At 40.8% G+C, this 23,097-nt stretch overlaps 1 protein-coding gene across 3 annotated transcripts in view; it reads left to right on the top strand.

Moving 5' to 3' along the window:
• The window catches only part of VWA3B (von Willebrand factor A domain containing 3B), a 167,338-nt gene that overhangs the window by 114,438 nt on the left and 29,803 nt on the right, over window positions 1-23,097 (top strand). For all 3 annotated transcript variants that reach the window (XM_080684536.1, XM_080684535.1, XM_080684537.1), the window contains 3 exons: window positions 7,682-7,800; window positions 10,850-10,900; window positions 14,110-14,314. In XM_080684536.1, the coding sequence (XP_080540662.1) occupies window positions 7,682-7,800; window positions 10,850-10,900; window positions 14,110-14,314 (375 nt within the window). The remainder of the gene's footprint in view (window positions 1-7,681; window positions 7,801-10,849; window positions 10,901-14,109; window positions 14,315-23,097) is intronic.

The raw sequence follows: 23,097 nt of genomic DNA, 5'->3' as shown, positions 1-23,097 counted from the left end.
AAGCCTCTCAATAAGCTGAAATACATCAAAAGTAAGTTTCTCTAAAAACAAACATGATAAGGTAGGAAAACATGAGAATAAAATAAAAGAAAAAACCATGAAGGGCATGTTTATGGATTGAATAAATAAAAATGTTATTTTATATAAAACCATATAAATAAAATTAAGGCAGGTCTCAGAAAAATATTGGTAACATATACGACACACAGTTGAGGAAATAGCAACTAAAATAAGAAGTTCCAGTTCTTGTGACCTCTGGGAAGATCCAGGAGGGTCCCCTCACCAGTTTCAGGTGTCAGAGAAATGCTCCGTCATGGCCTGAGAGTTCAGACCTGGGGCATTTGCTCAGCCCTAGTCTGGGCCTGGGGGAAAGGAGTTATGAAGGTGCAGAGGTGAGGAGCAGTGTCTCAGTGGGGAGCACACAGGGAAGTTGAAGGGTCAGAGAAAGTTCTCACTTCAAAGGAAGCTTAGTGTCGCTGCAGGAAGGTGCTAAAGCTGGGAAGGAAGGTCTTGACGGAGTTAAGGACTTTGAATGTCATTCTGAGGGGAACTGAAGGTTCTTTACAGAGGAGAGAAAAGACCAAGTTTGGGCTCTGACTGCCATCTGGACAAGAGTTGGAAGGGTGCAAGGCTGGGAAGGTGAGGGGCAGTGAGAAGGCAAGGTGGCTGTGACTCAGGTGGTAACACAGGGGACAGGACCAAACCACATGGAGCTGAGAGAGGGAAAAATGTCAAGAGTGAAATTTAAGAGGGAAAAGTTCGGAGGAAGAGTAGTGAAGGTCCTGGTCCTCAGGAGAACATTCGAGTCTTCTGATGCTAGAAAGCAAAGCCACGGAGAGAGGACCAAGCTTTTCAAGTGCATCTTCCAGGGAACTTGTGCTTGGTGCTTTTGGTGGCATTGCACGTCCTCATCACAAACCTGGGGTAGGTAACACACTGCCCAGCGTGCTTACTGTCCTTTGTTATTGACGGTAAGAGCAAGAGTCATGATGATGGTGGAGATGTACTGTAATGAATTCCAATTTCACCCTTAAAGCACACTTACATCTTTTATTCCTTAATATTTCCTCTGACTGTAAGAGACCCTGGCTGTCAATGGGAAAATAGAAAAACTATAATCTAAAATTATTCCCTCTTAGTGGGATATATAGCTTTTTGAGACTTGGACATAACATTTTGTGAAAAAGTAGACAAAAACTAGAATGGAGCCAAAAAGAAAACATGAACCTTAACCCACTTCCTTGAGAATTTTAATTGACTCTTACTCCTGTGTTCGATGCACTGCCACATCCATCTGGGTGGAATTGTAAAGCAGTGTTTGGCTTTGTCCCCTACTCTTTGTTTCATTCATGACTTGTGTGGGGGCTCTTTCTTCTTCTGGAACACAATGCTGTTTTGGTTTTCAGTGTTTCCTAGACCAGCATCAAATCTGTCACCTTGGAGATAAAATATTGAGCAGAGAGGTTGCCCTAGCAACTCTCCATTTCAAAATGCTAACTGGCAGTTGAAGTCTGCAATGGACCAGATAATTTTATCTTACCTCTTTCAAAAAGAATCATTCATTGTCAAGCCATATATAGAATAAAACTGTTTTAGTTATTTGATGTATCTAGAATTTGAAGCTCTTTATTGCCAATTGCTTTGAAAATAATAAAACCAAAATAATTTGGAAACATTAGTCTGTATCATTGGAAAGTCTAAATCTTCATCATCGTCGTCATCATCATCATGATGTCTTTAATAGCATCCCATCAAGCCTTCTTGCTTTACCCTAATCTGAGTCCAACAGAGAGCCTTGTGGTCAGATAGCCCTGGCTGGCACCCCAGCTCATTTACTCCTGATGGCCATGGCAGGTCTCTGATCTAGTATGAGAGGAGTCTTCACACTAGGTTCTGAGTGAAACACTTGATATCATCAAAGTGCTTCATTTAAAACTTAGAGAGCAACGTAGTGAGGTGGCCATGCCTTGCAGCATTTAGCTGATGAAGAATGTTAGGTGCAAAGAGGCTGGGGATGTGTGACAGACCTGGCATTTTGTTACTTTCAAATATAGTAGCATTCAACAGAACCTTCTATTGACAGAAAAGCTTCTTTAATTAAAAATTCAAAAGCACAGTTATTGCAAACGCTATATATATTCATTGTGTAAAAAAAAAATAGAAAATATAGTTAAATGAAAAAGAAACAATAGTTACAATTCCACCACAGGTGAATCATTGGTGGTTAGCTGGCTATACCTTTTCACTGTTGTAAATCCTTTGTTCTTTGTTTTTGTTTTACCAAAATGAAGTCAAACTAAATATACTGTTTTGTACCCTCATTTTTACTCAATAGTCTATTGTGAACATTGTTCCAGGCCAATAAATGTGTATCTCCTACACCATTTTATTTATTTATTTTTAAATTAAAATTTAAATAGAAAATACAGTTTTTTATATTCTAAAAGTTTAGATTTAAAAATGTAAGATGTGCCTGGTCAAGTGGCTAGTTGGTTGGAGCGCCATACCGTATACCAAAAGGTTTCAGGTTCAATCCCTGGTCAGGATGAAGTGTCTGGGAGACAACCAGTCGATCCACATTTCTTTCTCACATCCATGTCTCTCTCTCTCTCTCTCTCTCTCTCTCTCTCTCTCTCTCTCTCTCTCTCTCCCCTCATCTTCCTCTCTCTAAAAATAATTAAACATATCCTTTGGTAAAGATAAAAAAGTAATATGTCATCTATACTGTAATCTACACTGAAGTAAATAGCATATTTTCAGGGTTTATGAATGATTTTATTGGCACACTGCTTTGCCAGTTAATTTTGTGGCCCTGCCTTCATTTTGCTCTTTGGAGACTAGAGATGATGCAGTTCGAAAGCAAACCTAGGCTTCAGCACTCGACAGTTTGTACAACTGAAGTATCTATTTGTACTCGGAGTTACCCATCAGGATATGCACAGCTTTTGCATTTTCATTGCACATGTCCAGTCAGACCTTTCTTGGCCAAGCTGGCAGCAAGGAGTGGATACTTATTGGAAGAGCTGATTTTATTGAAAAAAAAAAGTAGTTGGTGAATTCAGTCAGGGTTGAACAATAAATATTTAAATACCAGTTTCATGCTATTTTCTCATTTCAAAAGGGGGATTGTGGGATTGCTTATAAACACAGAATGTTGTCAGGTAAAATTCTGTCTGCACTACTTTAGCAACTAATAGCTGTGTGCACAGTTCTGCATTCTACTTTTTGTTGTTGTTAATCCTCACTCAAGGATATTTTCCCATTGATTTTTAGAGAGAGTGAAAGGAGGGAGGGAGGGAGGGAGAAAAAGAGAGAGAAAGAGAGAAAGAGAAAGAGAGAGAGAGAGAGAGAGAAAGGCACATTGATTGCCTCCCCACTCACCCCAACCAGGGCCAGGGATCGAACCTGCAACCCAGGTACATGCCCTTGATCGGCAATTGTACCCACAACCCTTCAGTGTGCAGGCCAATAGTATAACCACTTAGTAACACCAGCCAGGGCTGTATTCTGCTTTCTTTATTTAGCATATGTTATGAATGTATTTCCTTGTAATGACCATTTTGGGATGATTTTAATGGTTGCACTAATATTCAATAATATGAGTTACTACAATTTATTTAACTATTATCCCAATTATTGAGCCATTTACTTGGAATTTTAAGAATGCCTCTTTTCCTATATCTCTGCTATCATGTAGAACACTAACATTTAAGAACTTTTCCAATTGCTACATGAAATTGTATTTCATTTTAATTTTCTATTATTTATTATTCAATAATAGTTTTCTTATGTAAGCTAAATACCTTTCTTAAAACCTTGTTCACCTATGCTTAGCAAACACCTCTTTAAAAATAGCAAAGTTATACTCATCTCTTACCTCAGTTACCAAGGATTCAAATTTGTTGGGATCCAAACTTAATTATGTTTTACAATATAGATGAACTTTAAAATTTTTGAGCCTTGGCCAATATTTTAATTTATACAAAATTTTATTCTTTCATATGTTCAACAAATGGTTAGTACTAGAAATTAGCATGTTTAAAAGGAATAAAGAATTAGAGTTTATTGGAGAGGCAGGCCATATAACAAGAGCTGCATGTATGAATATATTGATACAGGGCTTGAGTAAGAAAATATGCAGAGTGCCTATCGCTTGGCAGAGAGTAAAGAATAAACTATTATCATTATTGATAAAACTATGCTCAAGTACAGTGGTTCCTTTAAGGTATCTGTGGTCCAACAGTGAGAAAAGTTCTAACAGAATCAGCCCAGATTGGCTATCCATGAATTCTAGAAATTTCTTCTGCCTTTATGGTCAGTGTCTGTCTCCTTCCTTCACTTCCTCCCCCTAGTTAAAACCTTCTCAGACAAAGTGTGATTTATTAATATCAATGTGGTGAGGTTTATAGACTAACCTCAGAGAATTGAGTAGGTTATACCATGAGGCTCCCTTTGGTTATTGAATATTGTCTAGAAGGGTCTCTCATAAGTTGGTTATGCTTATTTGCATTATAAGAGGTAAGAAGTGCACCATTTCAAAGGAGGTGTGAGCAGGGTTTATTCCCTTTCAAGTGGAGCTGGCAGGCTCTTCACTGACCGCCTCCCCTGCCCGTGGCTTCCTGGCAGGAGCCGGCAGCCACGAGCTGACCTCCCAGTCCCTGTGACCTCATAGTCACACTAAATTTGACATCATAAAGAGAATATCCCATGGGACCTTCACGTGACCACCATGTTGTAAAAACTAAGACCACAGATTGAAGGTGTGGAGTATGACTTTGTCTTTCCCTCAGTCTGCATGTGCACGAGCCAGACCCGCACAAACCTGAGCTGCTTCCACACTGAAGCACACTATGGCCATGCCAGGCATGCGGCCCAAGTCCACAAAAGAGGGAAGTAGAACCTGACTGACGGCTTTCTTCAGTGCGTGGAGGGGCCACGCTGAAAATGGTGAATGGGGTGGCGTTGCTATGCATTTTGTGGTGTTGATTTGTGACTAAGCCATATAAGTTGGCGAACTTGGAGGGCTATTCAGAGACTTGTAAAAGTGTTGTATCCCCAGAGGTGATTGAAATGTAAGGGTCTTTTGTTGAGATTGTCTCCGCTCCCCTCCTCACCGCTCCCCCCCCCCCCCCCCCCGGGAAATTTATGTGATATGTAGCTCTATTTTGAAAGATTTTTTTCCTCTAAGTTTCATTTAGTTCCCAAAGGCCAGTTGACCCACTGTTCTGGCTCCTGCCTTTGACAGAGACTGTTAGAAGCCACACGCTGAATTCATGTTTCTGACAAGTAGCGAGCCTTGACTATGGGGCCTCATAACTTTATGATTTTCTCGTCAGTTTTCTGAATTTTTGTCTATTTTCTTGTTGGTTTTGGTCTTGATGTTTTAACAAGATTAGAATATTTAGTTTTCAATTTCAATACTGTTTTTTCCAAGAGAGATTCCTTTTATTATTGTTGTTTTTCCCATTCATTTCTTTTTATGGTACTCTGTATGTTTTTGTACTTTTATATGACTTTTACATTTTTGAACAATCTAATCATAATTCATTTAAATCATAATTAATATAAAGTCATTGTTAGATGGCTCATAAGTTAGTTTCTTAAGTGAATTGACATTCTGATGATTTGCTCAGCTATCAGTTGTGGTGTGTGTGTCTGTGTGTGTGTGTGTGTGTGTGTGTGTGTATTTTGGAATTACGCTGGCTCATTTTAACAAGAGTTTTTAACTCTTTCTCCTCCTGTTTTGCACTTGCCTCAGTCCATCCCTTGAGCCGCCTCATTGCCGTTTAGCGCTCTAGCTCCATGGTGACCCTGGAATATAGAACCAGAGGGTGGGTTAGAGATTCAGTGCCCTCTTCCTAGCCTGGCTTTCTTTCAGGGGTGGGAGATCCTGAGACCAGTGCTGGCTTCAGGCACTGAGCCCACTCGGGCCCTGTCCTTCACAGAGCACTCATCACCCACCTGCTGTCCGGGAGCTCCCACTGCCTGCCTCTCTAGGGGGAGCCAGCAAGCAAGCCTGCGGCTTCAGCCCTGCTCATCTGCTCACAGCTCTGTCCAATTTCATCTCTAGAAAAATGTCCACCCTGCATCTATTCCTTCTCCTTTCTATGTATTTTATTTTAAACTATAACAACAGTACTATTTTTGTGTAATTTTGGAGGCAAGGGGGTACATAAAAGCATGATCTATATTGTCTTGATTGATTGAAAGTAAAAATTGCTTTTTAAAAACAATTCCTCACATTTCCAAGATGCCTATATGCTCCTTGTGGTTGGAAGCAGATACAATTTTGAAACGATATTGCTTAATATTATCCTGTTAGTTAGACTTTCTTTTTCTTTTTTGTTTAAATATTAAAATATGGAATATGCCTTTTTGTGAACATATATTTATCGATCAATAAATATTTGTTGAGGGCACAGTATGTGCCAGGCACTGTGCTAGGTGATAGGAATACAGTCGTGACTAAAACACAGTCCCTGCTCTGGGGGAGCTTACACTGCTAGGAAGAGCTAAGTGTGTAATATACAGGTACTGAGATGCAGGTAGAGGCATCCAGCCCAGAGGGTAGCAGCAGGTGCAGACAGACAGAGCCCCGAGTGGAGCCTGGGGCTCTGGGCTCTCACAGAACGCAGTTCCATCTGACATGTACACTGAGTGGCCAGATTATTATGATCTCTGAATGCATAATAATCTGGCCACTCAGTGTGTGTGTGTATGTGTGTGTGTGTGTGTGTGTGTGTGTGTGTGTGTGTGTGTATATATATATATATATATATATATATATATATATATATATATATATATTAGAGGCCCGGTGCATGAATTCGTGCATGGGTGGGGTTCGGCCAGCCTGGCCAGGGGGTGGGGACATGGGTGGTTGGCCGGCCTGCCTGTTGGTCGAAATCCTGGTTGAGGGGACAATTTGCATATTAGCCTTTTATTATATAGGATATACACTGAGTGGCCAGATTATTATGCATTCAGAGATCATAATAATCTGGCCACTCAGTGTATAAGAACCTCTTATAGCCCTGGCTGGTTTGGCTCAGTGGATAGAGCGTCAGCCTGTGGACTGAAGAGTCCCAGGTTCGAATCCGGTCATGGCACATGCCCGGGTTGCAGGCACATCCCCAGTGTGGGGTGTGCAGGAGGCAGCCAGTCAATGATTCTCTCTCATCATTGATGTTTCTCTGTCTCTCTCTCCCTCTCCCTTCTTCTCTGAAGTCAATTAAAAAAAAAAGAACCCCATAAACTGGTAAGGAAAGTGGTCAAAAGATATTAACTATCATCGATATTCTCAAAAGAAAATTAAATTAAATATATGAAAAAGATGTATAACCCGAATAGTAATTTACAAGTAGCAACAATGAGATCCAGTTTCTCACTGTGCATCGATTGGACAGAGTTCATAAAGATAACACTGGTTCTAACAACAGTTCCCCAAATAGTTTTGTTGCCTTTTTATGTGGTGGTTATTTTATAAAGATATAGTTTTTGGAAGAAAAAAGGTTAGCAACGATATCTGATTTTTTTCTTAACGACTTTCTATATATATTATAACTTGCTACAATTACATTGACCTTAGAGTCAGGAAAACATGCTGTGTAGCCATGTGGCGCCACCTTTGAAAGAACATGTCAGCCTATCCAATGACGCTTTCCTGTGTGTTGCTGTGTAGGTGTTCCCTCTGGCACACGTGTGCAGCGACACGAACAAGATGACATTAATTAACCCCCAAGGAGTCAAGCTCAACATCTACAAGCAAAAGGTGGAGCAGGCAATTAAGTCCTATGAAAAGTGAGTGTTCCTCGGCTCTCGTGCACGGCTGTGGGATTTTTCTGTTTTGGCTTTTTTCTCCTGTTTTAGCTTAGATTTCTCATCTGGAGCAGCTGTTTAAAACTCGCCCCGAGGAATATCCAATTCAGCAGCAACGGCAGCAAACACAGATAACCCTGGGTGTGGCACCCCAAAATAGTATTTCTAAGGTGTTTCCCACCACAAGTAAGCCAGACATCACTTCCCATAAGCAGGCACATGGGAGGCTCACAGCCCTTCAGCCAATATGGTGGCATAAACTAGCTGTTTTGGTCACACTTAGTGCCTGTGTGTGGGAGCACTTCTGTTTCAATATTTTAAGAATGGAAGCAGCAATGTTGGCTTCGTGTGTCTGAGTACTAGCTCTGCATGGAGATTGCCAAGACCACCTGGATTCTGGGGTGATTACTCTGCCAATTTTTTTAGTCTAAGGTCAAAGTTGCAGTACTCAGATCGATGGGAGAAACACCAGTTGTAAGCTGGCCTGGGACCATGTTAGTAACCTCTACTTACAATCTCCAAAATAATCGGCTGCCGCCTAAACTTCTGAAATGTTATTAGGACAGGTTGCTTTGTAAATGAGCCGCTCTTGTTATAAGTGGTTTGTGGAGCAGAGATATGGAAAGCGAGTAAAAGTCGCTCCCCAGGCGGATTTCACTCTTCCCATACAACAGAAGAGGAAAACTGGGCAGTAGCATCCCTGAGTCAAGGTGCTGGACCAGCGCAGACACGCCCTGTGTCCAGTGCCCTCAGGCATCCCATAGGGACCACCTGCATCCCACATGCGAAGGGACTTCCCAGGGTCTCCGTCCCCTCCCCGTCCGTGGAGCTGGGATCCGCACTCTCAGTTGTCCTCAGCTCACACCCACCCACTTTCAGCCGTGTGGTTTACACTATTTAGTGAAGATGGAAAATAGGGGAATAACAGAGGTGATGAACATGTGCTCTTGTAAACAGTTTTTCTGAAGGATGGAATTAGAATGAGTCGTGCTAAGTAATTGGACACACATTCACTAAGCCAATGGTTTCTCAGCTTGCCAAGTGTGGCTTGCCCCTCTCCAGAACCTGGAGGCCATGAGCATGGGGTTATTCCTGGTCGCAGGCAGGCATGGGCAGAAGTAAGTGCATGGTCCCATTGTGACCACCTTTTGAGTGGACGAAACTACCGTAATAATCGCAACCTGCGTGTCCTTTTCCATTTCGGACAACTGGAACCTACATTTGTCCACCCCTGACATACATCCCAGTTCTCTCAGCGCAAGGTGGGTGCTATTATCCTTGTTTCATCGATAAGAAAATAGAGTTTCAAAAAGTCACATCACACAGGCTCACACAGCAACCAGTGGAGACCTGAGATCTGAACCCAAACCTGTGTAGCTCTGAGCCCTGGTCCACACACCCAGCCTCCCTAGTACATTGCCTTCGCTGTCAAGGTTTAGATTTAGGAGGATTTTTAAGTAAGTGTTTTTTTTTTATAGAACCGCTGCTCTACAGCAGCGGTTCTCAACTTGTGGGTCGCGACCCACAGGTTGAGAACCGCTAGCAGGGTCGCCTAAGACCATCGGAAAACACAGATATTTACATTACGATTCATAACAGTAGCAAAATTACAGTTATGAAGTAGCAATGAAAATAATTTTATGGTTGGGGGTCACCACAACATGAGGAACTTTATTAAAAGGTCGCGGCATTAAAAAGGTTGAGAACCACTGGTAAAGTCTTACATATGTCTCCTTTTTCTCTGATTGATCCCCCCCGCCAGCCATTCCCACCCGAGAGCAAGCCCCTCCCCCCCGCCCCAGTGTCTATGTCCATTGGTCATGCTAACATGCATGCATACAAGTCCTTTGGTTGACCTATGAATCATTTTTAAGTCTCAGAAGCCCTGATCCTTGTTACATAAACCACATGGTTAAAGAAACCCAATTTTCAAATAGACCCCAAAGAACCAAAACCTTCAAGTGATACAGGAGCACCAAGCTGGCTTACTTCCCACCCCCTGACTCTTTCTGTCGCTTACTGAGCATCTACGCATGTCAGACATACATGACCCTGCTGAGTCCTCGCAGTAACACGAGGAGGGCATTTTCAGGCTCCCCATTCCACGGAACAGCTTCTCCCCAAGTCCAAGAAGAGAAGCTGCCTGAGTCTGGCCCAGGTGGTCTGGCTCTGGGTCTGTGCACTCCACGCCAACCCCCTTTCTGTGACAGGAGAGCAGGGCAGGATAAAACCCCCAAATTTGTTCTTAGAGCCCTGGTGACTGATGCTGGGCCAGGGGTTAGAAGAATGCCTTGTGGAGAGTGACAGTGTTCTCCCACCTCATTTACTGAAGCAGTTTTTTCACAGATACCCGCTCACACCCTTGGGCCAGTGCTCTGTGCCCTGCCCTGCAGGAAGCCTGGTGGGTAACGATGTAGCATCGGCACAGGCCTGGCAGGAGCCCTGCAAGAAGCATCGCTGGTTAGTGATGAGAAGGAGCCCCGCCCACCTACAGAAACCATCAGGCTCCAACTTCCTCCTTTCTTCTTGGGTTGACAAGCATCTCTGCAAACTGTTCAGTGATGAGGTTTTGTCTCAGCATCGCCAACTAGCAGTGGGGGCGAGCAAGGCCCTCGTTAGTGTGCCCTCCCAGAGGCTTCCTTTGTAAAATGAGGTTTCTACAGTGTGACCTGCTCCTGATCTGGGTGACCCTAGTAACCTCCTTTGCTCGGAGAATCGAGGCAGAAGAAAGTCTAAAGAAGCAAATTAACGCCATACTTATATGTTTACTTTGGAAGAAAAACAGCGTGTCTTCATGCAGAGATCATGAGGCCCAGCTTGTTGCTGCCTCTCCTGGCCTGGTCTTCCCTGACTGAGCTGGGAGCTGGCCCTCCTTGCTGCAGGGCTTCTGAGCAGTGCCGAGGGAGGAGCATGGGCCAGCGGTGATGGAAACTGGCCTGCGCTCTCCCTGCGCTGCCCTTCAGAACCTGGGCTAGCCTTTTGCTATGAAATGAGGCATTGGTGCTAATTGTTTTCAATTTTTTTTAAACAGGCGCTTGAACAAAATTGTTTGGCGAGCATTATCTCAAGAGGAAAAAGAAAAGTAAGCCAGTTCCTCACTTTAAAAAAAAATTTTTTTGGTGTCATTTACATAACCTACAACTAACTTTTTTAAGTGAACAATTCAATGGTATTTAAATTATTCAAAATGTTGTACAAACTACTGCCTCCCTCTAGTTTCAAAACTGTCCTATCACCTCAGAAAAATTCCTTGTACCCATTAAGTAATCCTTCCCCTCCCCCTCTATCTCTAAACTTGCCTATTCTGGATATATCATATGAAAGAAATCATACATTGTGTGATTTTCTGTGTCTGGCTTCCTTAATGTAAAAACTTAATATTTTCAAGGTTCATCCAAGTTGTAGCATATACAATACTTTATTCCTGTTTATTGCAGAGTAATGATCCATTGTGTATATCTACCAGTTTGCGTACCCACTGATGGGTGTTTAAGTTGTTTCCACCATGAACAATGCTGCAATGTACATTCACGCAGAAGCCTCAGTGTGGACATGGGTTTTCATTTCTCTTGAGAGCGTGACTAAGAGTGGTTTGCTGGGTCACAGGGCAATTCTATGTTTAACTTTTGAGGAGCCACCAAATGTTTGCCACAGCAACTACACCATTTTACATTCCCCCCAGCAATATGTGAGGTTCTTGTTCTCCCACAATCCTTGCTTATTTTCCTTCTTTTCTTTAAACGGAAGCCATCCTAATGAGTGTGAAGTGATATCACTGTAGTTTTCATTTCCACTTCCTTAAGGACCAATAATGTTGAGCATCTTTCATATGGCCATATGTGTATCTTCAGTGGCATATCTATTCAAGTCCTTCAGCCATTTTTAAACTGAGTTGTTTGTCCTCTTGTTGATTGGAAGAGTTCTGGATGTTCAACCTTTATCAGGTCAATATTTTAACATTCTTGATAATTTCCCTTTTCTCCCCAGAAGTTTTTAATATTTACGATACTGATTTATCTACTATTTCTTATACTTGTGGTGTCAAACCTAAGAATTCAATCCATTGCCAAATATAAGGTCATGAATATTTACCCCTGTAATCTCTTCTAATACTTTTCTGGCTTTAGCTCTTACACTGAGGTCATTGATGAGTGAATTTTTATATATGGAGTGAGGTTGTCTCCATCTGAAATATAGTTTTACTTCTTTCCAATTTGTAGGCCTTTTGTTTTTCTTCTTGTCTAGCTATCTGGAAACGACTCCCTGTACCTGGTTGAATGAATGCCAGTGGTGAAGGGGGCATCTTGTCTTGTTCCTGATCACAGGGGAATGCTTTCAATCTCTCACCACTGAGTGGGGTGTTGCGAGTTTTTCATAAATGCCCTTTACCATATAAGGAAGTTCCCTTCTATTCCTAGTTTGCTCGTTGTTTTTATCATAAGGGGTATTTGTTGGATTTTGTAAAATGCTTTTCCTACATCTATTGAGGTGATTGTGTGGGTTTTCCCCTTGTTCTGTTGATGGGCTGTGGTGCATTAAATCAATTGATTGCCTCAGGTTGAACCACCTTGTGTACTTGGGTTAAATCCCACTTGGGTCATGGTGTATAGTGTTTTTAATGCTCTGTCTGATTTTGTCTGCTACCATTGTATTGAGGCTATTTACCCCTATATTCCTAAAGGGAAATGTCTTGTAGCTTTCTTTTCTTTAGTTTCTTTGTCTGGTGTTGGCACTGAGATAATGCTGGCCATTTTAAAGTGGTTCCTTTGATGGGGCCATCTTTCTCCATTGCTTTGTATGCCTTAGCATCTTTAGCTGAGTTTAGAGCATTTGAAAGGAACAGATGCCTCTCCCAGTCATTATACCAGTAAACTGTCTTCTTATAGGGAAGACCTTGAGCAGCCATCCAGGCTGGAGATCCCAGGAACCTCTCAACTCTTTCCTGGGGATGTGTCTTCTCCAGGCTTGTGTGCGTCATTTCCCAGGGGGTTGCCCCCGTTTCTTTTCAGGAGCCACGATCTCGCCCTCCCCTCATGTCTGGGGTTGGTGCTGCAGGATCTCTGGAGCTGTGACAGCCATGGACATGCCTTTGTTCTCAGCTGCCCCTAACCCGGAATCCAAGTGAACAGCCCTTCCCGTCAGCACTGTGAGTCAGACGAGGCAGAAACCAGTCCCTCTGGCAGACCCCAACAAGCCAGAATGTTGGGTGCATATTCCCCATTTCTCTTTCCCTCCCAAGGAGAAGTTTTTCTCTCAATTGTGTTGCACTGTGCCTGGGGAGAGGTAGGGCTAGGCCAGGCAAAATGCAATAAACTTTCCTACCCACTTCAGTGCCTGCTCTTCTTGGGTTTGTGGCGTGCTGAAGCTCTAAGTGGTTTCTGGATTTCTCTCGAAGGCGATTTGGTCCATATATTGTTGATAAGTCAGTATCGCTGTGGGGAAATGAAGGCCTGGGGTTTCTTATTCCACCATCTCCAAGTTAGATTTTTAACAGGAATTTTTGCTGTCATCTGGAAACAAGTTTGTTTGTGGATTGAGTCCTGTGGTTGTGCTGGGTTTGCCCTCTTCCTGCAACACCCTGCATCTAAGGAGGCGACACTCTCAGCAGTTAGAGGATGACAGCAATGAAGTGAGCTCTCTCCCCACCCCACTCACTCTCTCTCCTTCCGCCGTGTGTGACTCCCTAGTAGTGGACTCCAGGACCTGGGCCATCCCACCACCTGTTCATCAGCTCATAGAAAGTCCAGCTTCTGTTCCCTGTGCACCCAAACCCCAAACCAGGGAAGTTGAGGCATGTTTAGGCTTCCACGGAGGAGAGCAATATTGCTAAAATGAGCAAGTAGACGAATTACCGCACTGAGGCAGACAGTGGGTTTTGTTTAGTTTTTTTCTCCTTTGTTTTCCAGAGTCACTGCTAAGGGACAGTTGTGTGAATTTTCTTTGAAGCACATTTTTGGTTCTGCCAAATGTTAGGCCTAGGGAGGAAGAAATGGGTTCTAAATATGCCAAAAGGAAATTGTTGAAAAAAAGTCATGTGTGTAAACCTTCTTTAAAATCAGATAATCAAATTAGGTCATGAGGAAGAGTGCCTACCATAACTTACAGAGATGGTTATGTTTAACTTGAGCAAGCTACCAAAAAGGTGTGGCTGTGATTCTGTTAACTGATACCCAACACCGGCTTTGACGGATGTTACTCAGGAGAGAGTTTACTAAAAACCATCTTTCCATATTTTTCCTATTATGGTCACTTTCTTTGTTCTTTTGTTTCTTCTTCCTTTTTCTTTCTTAGGCTAGATGCAAACAAACCAATGCGATACTTGGAAAACAAGGCAGCTTTAAATGAGGCGTTAGAACGGCTGAATTGGCCCATTTCACTGAAGGAGCTGTCGATGCTGGAGAATGAAATCCTAGCTGGGAAGATGTACATCCAGCAGGCCATGGAGCTGCAGGAGGCCGCCATGAAGGAGGACAGTGTGAGCAGGGCACCTGCCGAGGTGGGTACTGTGGAGGTGTCTGTGTGGCTTCCCTCCCTCCCGGCCAGTCACTGCCATCCCTGTGCTGGCCTGCCTTCTCTCTCCCACCCACCACACTGATTGCTGAAAGATTTAGGGCCAACCCAGTGAAGGTCCAAGGACTTCTTTCAACAGGAATTAAATGCTATTTGATTTTACTGTGGCCTTATTTTTAAAACAGTACATCTTTTAACTGCAAAATAAAACTAAGCAGAAGTATAATGTCATGATTAAATGCCTGGATTTGCTATAAGTCAGAGCAAGGTCCAAATTCAGATCTGCCACTAATCCCAGTGTGATCTTGGCCAATTACTCTGTCACTCTAAATTTTAGTTTTTGTTTGTTTATTTGTTTAATCTTTTGTTTTTATTGTTGACACTATTACAGATGCCCCTGTGTCCACCTCTATCCAGACCCCACCCTCTCCTCCCTCTGGCCCTCACCACATTGCTGTCTGTGTCCATGAGCTATGCATATACGTTCTTTGGCTATTCTCTTCACCTTCTTTCATCCCATCCATCCAACCATCCTCCTCTGACATCTGTCAGTCTGTTCCATGTATACATGCCTCTGGTTCTATTTTGTTCATCAGTTTATTTTGTTCATTAGATTCCACAAATAAGTGAGATCATATGGTATTTGTCTTTCTCTGACTGGCTTGTTTCGCTTAATGTAATAATCTCCAGGTCCATACAGGCTGTTACAAAACATAAGAAAGAGTTCCTTGTTTTTTATTGCCACGTAGTATTTCCATTGTGTAAATGTGCCACAGCTTTTTTATCCACTCATCTATCAATGCAACTTGGGCTGTTTCCAGATCTTGGCTATTGTAAACAACGCTGCTATAAACGTAGGGGTGCATATATTCTTTTTGACTGGTGTTTCAGGATTCTTAAGATATATTCCCATTAGTAGGATTTCAGGGTCAAGTGGTAGTTCCATTTTTAATTTTTTTTTGAGGAAATTCCACACTGTTTCTCACAGTGGCTGCACCAGTCTGCATTCCCACCAGCAGTGCACAAGGGTTCCCTTTTCTCCACATCCTCACCAAAACTATTTTATTGATTTTTTTCTTTGTTTTTATTTTTTAATTTAAAAAAATTACTGTTGAAAGTATTACAAATGACCCCCTTTCCCCCCTATTGACCCCTTGTAGCCCACCCCTACCCCCCACCCCAATCCTTCACCACCCTATTGTCTGTGTCCATGGGTTATGCATATATGCATACAAGTTTGGGTTTATCTCTTCCCACACACCCAACCTCCCACGCCTTCCCTCTGAGATTCCACAGTCTGTTCTATGCTTATATGTCTCTGTATCTATTTTGTTCATCAGTTTATTTTGTTCATTAGATTCCACATATGAGTGAGATTGTGTGATACTTGTCTTTCTCTGACTGGCTTATTTCATTTATCGTGATACTCTCCAGGTCCCTCCATGCTGTCTCAAAGGGTAAGAAATCCTTCTTTTTTACTGCTGCATAGTATCCCATGGTGTAAATGTACTACAACTTCTTTATCCACTCATTTACTGATGGGCACTTGGGCTGTTTCCAGATCTTAGCTATTATAAATTGCCCTTCTATGAATATAGGGGTGCATACATTCCTTCCGATTTGTGTTTCGGATTTCTTGGGATATATTTCTAGAAGTGAGATCATTGGGTCAAATAGCAGTTCCATATTTAATTTTTTTAGGAACCTCCATACTGTTTTTCATAAGGCTGCACTAGTCTGTATTCCCACCAGCAGTGTACTAGGGTTCCCTTTTCTCCACATCCTCACCAGTACTTGTCATTTGTTGATTTGTTGATGGTAGCCATTCTGACAGGTGTGAGGTGATATCTCATGGTCATTTTAATCTGCATCTCTCTGATGATCAGATACTGACATTTTTTCGTCTCTTGGCCATCTGTATGTCCACTTTGGAGAAATGTCTATTTAGGTCCTTTGCCCATTTTTAAATTGTCTTCCTTGTTGTTGTATAAGTTTCTTATATATTTTGGATGTTAACTCTCTATCAGATGTATCTTTGCCAAATATGTTCTCCCATACAGTGGGCTCCCTTTTCATTTTGTTGATGGTTTCTTTTGCTGAGTAGAAGCTTTTTATTTTGATGTAGCTCCATTTGTTTATTTTCTCCTTAGTTTCTCTTTCCCTAGGAGATATATCTGCAAACATATTGCAACAACAGGTGTCTGAGATTTTGCTGCCTATGGTTTCTTCTAGAATTTTTATGGTTTCATGACTTTTATCCATTTATTTAAGTCTTTTATCCATTTTGAGTTTATTCTTGTGTATGGTATAAGTTGGTGGTCTAGCTTCATTTTTTTGCATGTATCTGTCCAGTTTTCCCAGCATCATTTATTGAAGAGATTGTCTTGACCCCATTGTATGTTCTTGCCTCCTTTGTCAAATATTAATTGAGCATAATGGCTTGGATCAATTTCTGGAATCTCTGTTATGTTCCACTGATCTATATGTCTGGTCTTGTGCCGGTACCAGGCTGTTTTGAGCACAGTGGCTTTGTAGTATAATTTGATATCTGGTATTGTGATCCCTCCAACTTTGTTGTTCTTCATCAAGATTACTGTGGCTATTCTGTATCTTTTTTTTATTCCATATAAATGTTTGGAATATTTGTTCTAGATCTGTAAAATATGCTATTGGTATTTTAATAGGGGTTGCATTGAATCTATAGATTGCTTTGGATAGTATGGACACTTTAATGATGTTAATTCTACCAATCCATGAACACAGTATATTCTTTCATTTGTTTATATCTTCCACTATCTCTTCTTTCAACATCCTTTAGTTTTCCAAGTACAAGTCTTTTACCTCCTCAGTTAAATTTATTCCTAAGTATTTTAATTTTTTGTTGCAATGGTAAATGGGATTGTTTGTTTAGTTTATCTTTCTGAGAATTCACTATTGGTGTATAAAAATGTATAGATTTGTGGGTGTTAATTTTCTATTCTGTTACATTTCCAAATTCATTTATTAAATCTAGTAGTTTTTTTATAGAGTCTTCAGGGTTTTCTATGTATAGTATCATGTCATCTACAAATAATGATAGTTTTACTTACTCTTTTCCAGTTTGGATGTCTTTTATTTCTTCTTCTTGTCTGATCACTATGGTATAACCAAGACTTCCAGCACTATGTTGAACAAGAAAGAGGGCATCCCTGTCTTGTTCCTGTTCTTAGGGGAAATGGTTTTAGGTTTTGCCCATTGAGTATGATGTTGGCTGTAGGTTTGTCATATATGGCCTTTATTATGTTGCGGTATGATCCCTCTATTCTCACTTTTTTAAAATTTCTTTATTGATTAAGGTATTACATATGTGTCCTTCTCCCCCCATTGTCCCCCCACTCATGCCCTCACCCCCCTGTTGTCTGTGTCCATTGGTTAAGCTTATATGCATGCATACAAGTCCTTTGGTTGATCTCTCCCTCTTACCCCCACCCTCCCCTACCTTCCCTCTGAGGTTTGACAGTCTGATCGATGCTTCTCTGTCTCTGGATCTGTTTTTGTTAATCAGTTTTATGTTTTTCATTATATTCCATAAATGAGTGAGATCATGTGATATTTATCTTTCTCTGACTGGCTTATTTCACTTAGCATAATGCTCTCCAGTTCCGTCCATGCTGTTGTAAATGGTAAGAATTCCTTCTTTCTTACTTTGCTGAGTTTTTATCAAAACTGGGTCTTGGATTTTGTTGAATGCTTCTTCTGTGTCTATTGATATGGTCATGTGATTTTTGTCTTGCAGTCTGTTTATGTGCTATATCACATTTATTGATTTGCAAATATTGAACCAGCCTTGCATCCCTGGAATAAATCCCACTTGGTCATAATGTATGATCTTTTTAATGTATTGCTGGATCCAATTTGCTAATATTTTGTTGGGGATTTTAGCATCTAGTTTATCAGGGATATTGGCCTGTAATTCTCTTTCTTTGTCGTGTCTTTATCTGGTTTTGGAATTAGGGTAATGCTGGTCTCATAGAAAGAATTTGGAAGTGTTCCTTCCTCTTGAATTTTTTGGAATAGTTTGAGGAGAATAAGGGTTAGTTCTTCTTTGAATATTTGGTAAAACTCCCCTGTGAAACCATCCAGACCAGGGCTTTAGTTTGCTGGAAGTATTTTTTGTTTGTTTGTTTTTTATTACTGCTTCAATTTCATCGGTAGTTATTGGCCTATTCAGGTTTTCTGATTCTTCCTGATTGAGTTTTGGAAGGTTGGATTTTTCTAGGAATATTTCTATTTTGTCCAGGTTGTTTCATTTGTTGAAATAAAGTTGTTCATAGTATTTTTTTTTATAATCCTTTGTATTTCTGTGGTGTCAGTTATTATTTCACCTCTTTCATTTCTGATTTTGTTTCTTTGGGTCCTCTCTCTGTTTCTTGGTGAGCCTGGCTAGAGGTTCATCAATCTTGTTTATCCTTTCAAAGAACCAGCTGTTGGTTTTATTGATCTTTTGTATATATATATTTTTTGTCTCTATGTCACTTATTTCTGATCTGAACTTTTATTATTTCCTTCCTTTTACTTACTCTGGGCTTTTCTTCTTGTCCTCTTTCTAATTCTTTAAGTTGTAGTAGTGTTAGATAACTTATTACCAGTGTTTCTTGTTTGTTTGTTTTTGTTTTGTTTTGTTTTTTGTTTTTGAGGTAGGCCTGTAGTGCTATGAACTTCTCTCTCAGGACTGCTTTCACTATGTCCCATAGATTTTTGGATTGCTATATGCTCATTTGCATTTGTTTCCAGAATGTTTTTTGTTTGTTTGCTTGTTTGTTTTAATCCTCACTGGAGGATATTTTTCTATTGACTTTTAGAGAGAGAGGAATAGAGAGGGAAAGACAGAGAGAAATATCGATGTGAGAGAACCACATCGATTGGTATCCTCTTGCACGCGCCCTAACCAGGGCCTGGGCTGGGGAGGATCCTGCAACCAAGGTATGTGCCCTTGACCAGAATCGACGCCGGGACTATCTGTTCTGCAGGCCAATGCTCTATCCACTGAGCCAAACCAGATAGGGCAAGGATGTTTTCTATTTCTTCTTTGATCTATTTGGTAACCATTCATTTTTTAATAGCATGTTATTTAGCCTCCATGTATTTGGTTGTTTTTGAGTGTGTTTATTGTAGCTGATTTATAATTTCATGCCATTGTGGTCTGAGAAGATGCTTGATATGATTTCAATCTTCTTGAACTTGTTAAGACTTATTTTGTGTCCTAACATGTGGTCTATCTTGTGAATGACCCGTGTGCACTTGAGAAGAATATATATTCCGCTGCTTTGGATGAAATGCTCTGAAGATATCCATCTGATCCAGTGTGTCATTTAAGGTTACTGTTGCCTTGTTGATTTTTTTGTCTGGAAGATCTATCATTGATGACAGTGGGGTGTTAAATTCCCCTACTATGACTGTATTGCTGTTGATCTCTCCCTTAAAGTTCACCAAGATTTTCAGTATATATTTGGGTGCATATATGTTTACCAGGGTTATTTCCTCTTGTTGGATCGATCCCTTTAGTATTATGTAGTGACCTTCTTTGTCTCTTTTATGGCTTTATTTTCAGGTCTGTTTTGTCAGATATGGGTATTGGTACCCCAGATTTGTTTTTTTCATTTCCATTTGCATGGAATATTTTTTTCCATCCCTTCACTTTCATCCTGTGTGAATCTTCTGTTCTGAGGTGGGTCTCTTGTAGATAGCATATAATTGGGAAATACTTTTGTATTCATTCAGCTACCCTATGACTTTTGATTGGAGCATTTGATCATTTATATTTAAGATTATTATTGATAGGTACTTATTTATTGCCATTTTTTCTTTATGCCTATGTTCCTCTATTTCTCTGTTTCTTCTTCTTAATGCAATCCCTTTAACATTTTTTGCAGTGCTAGTTTAGTGGTACTGAACTCCTTTAGCCTTCTCTTGTCTTTAAAGTTTCGTTTTTTTACTTATAAAATAGGAGTATTAGTAGTATCTGCCTCAGAGGATTATTATGAAAGTCAAATGAGCATTAAAGAACTTAGTATTGAAAGCCCACTTTAAGTGCTAGCAATTATTATTAATAAAACAAAGCTTGTAAAAAAAAGAATTATTTATTATAGGAGTGCTTTATTATTTATTACCCCCTTTGAATCTTTTGCTTCTAGTTTTTTCCCTCTTGAATATATTTTTTACATAGATGAAGTCAGAGTGTCCATAATCATTTTATATTCTGCTTTTTAATTTAGCATTATCTCATATACTTTCTCTTTGTTTTTGCTGAGTCATGAGATTGGTATTTTTGTGGTTATATAACATTTCATGGTGTGTATATATACACTGATTTATTTAACTCTTCACGGAATGTTGGACATTTAGCTTATTTTCCAGTTTCCTTCCCTTTCACATCCTGTTTTAATGATTTCTATGGTGCACATAGTTTAACTATTTTATTAGGATAAATTTTTAGGAGTGGGATCCTTAGATCAGAAGACATGCACATTTTGGGGCTCTAAATACTGTTGCAAGTATAACACCCCTTTTCTGGCTGCATGTGGCTATGATAGACCTGGAATAGTTCATCTGAAACCTTACTGAGTTCTATTTAATTTTCACTATATGACAGTCATAAAATTACACCCAAAGCACTGACCTTTGAGGTCCATCATATTTGGTTTCAGTCTTTGCTGAGTGATATGGTTTTGCCTGATTTGAAATTCTGTAGTTGCTGCTCTAGATTCCTGTGTGTTTGTTTTTATTTAATTTTATCCCCCCACCCCTGCAAATGACATTTCCCCCTTAGTGTAGAAAGCTATTTCTTTTGTTCAGAATGCAAACTTTTTATCTTGTATTTATTGTTCATATATATTTTCATTTTTATTTTTAAAAAAATTTTATATAGTTTTTCGTTTTTATTTTTTAAAATTTACTTCCTCAAGTGTCGTTTAGTGTTTCATTGGGAGGCACCATCTGCTGCCTCCAAATGTGTGGCTGTCTGTTGGGGTGCCTCACCTAGATGTCCTGCAGGTACCCAAGAATCAAGAAGACGGAAGGTGAATTAGCTCCTTCTCCCTGAAAAGGTACTCTTTTTCATCATGCGGCTTCCTCTCTGTTTGTTCTTTCTTTTATTCGTTGAGATATTGTTTAGTCCCTATGAGGTACAAAGCACTATTCTAGGTATTAGAAGTACCTAAACACACAGACCGAATTCTCCCTTCCTCTAGCTGGGAGACAGACCATTGCAGGTCCTAAATGACGGGCCTTCCTATGTTGAACTGTAGAGACACCGCTGCCTAACAACAGGATTCGGCAGCACTCTTCATAGCTATACTTCACATTAAATTTAAAAATAGGAAGTGTTGCTAATGCAGTGAAAGGAAGACTCTTGTGGTTCAGCATAAAGACTGTGTTCTGATGAATTTATCTAGAATCGTGGGAATCAAAAGCTCATTATTTATGGGATATAAGTTAATAGTTCAATTTCTTTATTTTCCTTAGCCACAGCGTGGGGATAAATATAATTTCCATAATTTCTTCATCTAAAAATATTTGTTCACTCCCTAACCTAGATTAGATTCCGTGCTTGACGCAGTTGGTCTGGCTGTTCTCTCTCTCTCCTTGGGGCCTTGCAAGGTGCTTCTCTACATTGGTGCATGGTGGGGGTTGTTAACTGCACTGAAGACTTGGGCCCATCCTAGTGGAGGAGACATGTTGGAATAGAACATCAGCTCCCTGAGCGCCGAGACCTTGTGGGCCTTCTTTATAGCTGCATCCGTAGCACTGAGAATGGTGTCTGGCACACGGCGAGCACTCAGCAAATATTTATTGAATGAATGAAACCCAGATCCTTATATACGATTATTATAAATGTGACAACAGAAGCATACCCATAGAGCAACTAGCAGATGGGAAAAAGTGGACAGTTCTGACTGGAAGTTGGGGAAAGTTTCATGGAGGGGTAATTAAGTTTGGTCTGGAAGAATGTGTAGTAATATAAGGGTTGTGGTGTGAGAAATGCTCTGGGGGAAAGAAATAGCCTGTGAAAAGGCAGGGAGGTGGGGATAACATGGTGGGCTCCCTGGGGGTGGGCTCCCCGGGGGCGGGCGACAAGACGAAAAGGGAAGATGGCACTAGAGGAACCTGGAATTCTCTCCTAGGACCAAGGCCTGGTGCCTATAGGAAATGAATTCCCAGGGACGGGTTTTCAGCAAGTGGAAGATGTGAGAAAATCTGTGTCTTGGAGAGATTCTTTTGGCAGCAAGATGAGAACCAATGTAGAGGGGAAATACCAAAACCAGGTGCAGCACTCTCCTGAGAGGCGTGAGTCCTTGAGCCAAGCCTGAGAGTGAGGAGGGAATAGGGAACAGGGACATGAGTTGTGGAAAGTGCATGTGTGCAGCAAGCCAGGGGTAAAGGTGAGGGTGCCCACAGATTCCTGTCTTAGACAACTGGGGCGACAGAGATACTGTCAACCACTTCCATACTGCCCCTGCTTCTCAGGGCCACAAGTGTTCCCCAGATAGCCATCTAAACCCCTACCATTCTCTAACTCCTCACCACATTGTTTTCTTCAGTTCATTTTACTGCCTGACATCATATATTTCTTTATGATCTGTCTCTCCTAATAGAATAAGGGTGGGCTTTTGTCCATTGTGTTCTAGATATTCCCAGTGCCATGAGTACCTTGTAGGAAAGCACAAATATTTGAATTAATAAATGAAAAAAATAGGTAAAATATATTTTCAGGGAAAGGTAAGTCACTTT

Source organism: Plecotus auritus (assembly GCF_963455305.1).
Source record: "Plecotus auritus genome assembly, chromosome: 8".
Taxonomy (NCBI): Eukaryota; Metazoa; Chordata; class Mammalia; order Chiroptera; family Vespertilionidae; genus Plecotus; species Plecotus auritus.
The sequence above is the reverse complement of the archived record's forward strand: the minus strand, read 5'-3'. Positions and strand labels throughout refer to the sequence as shown.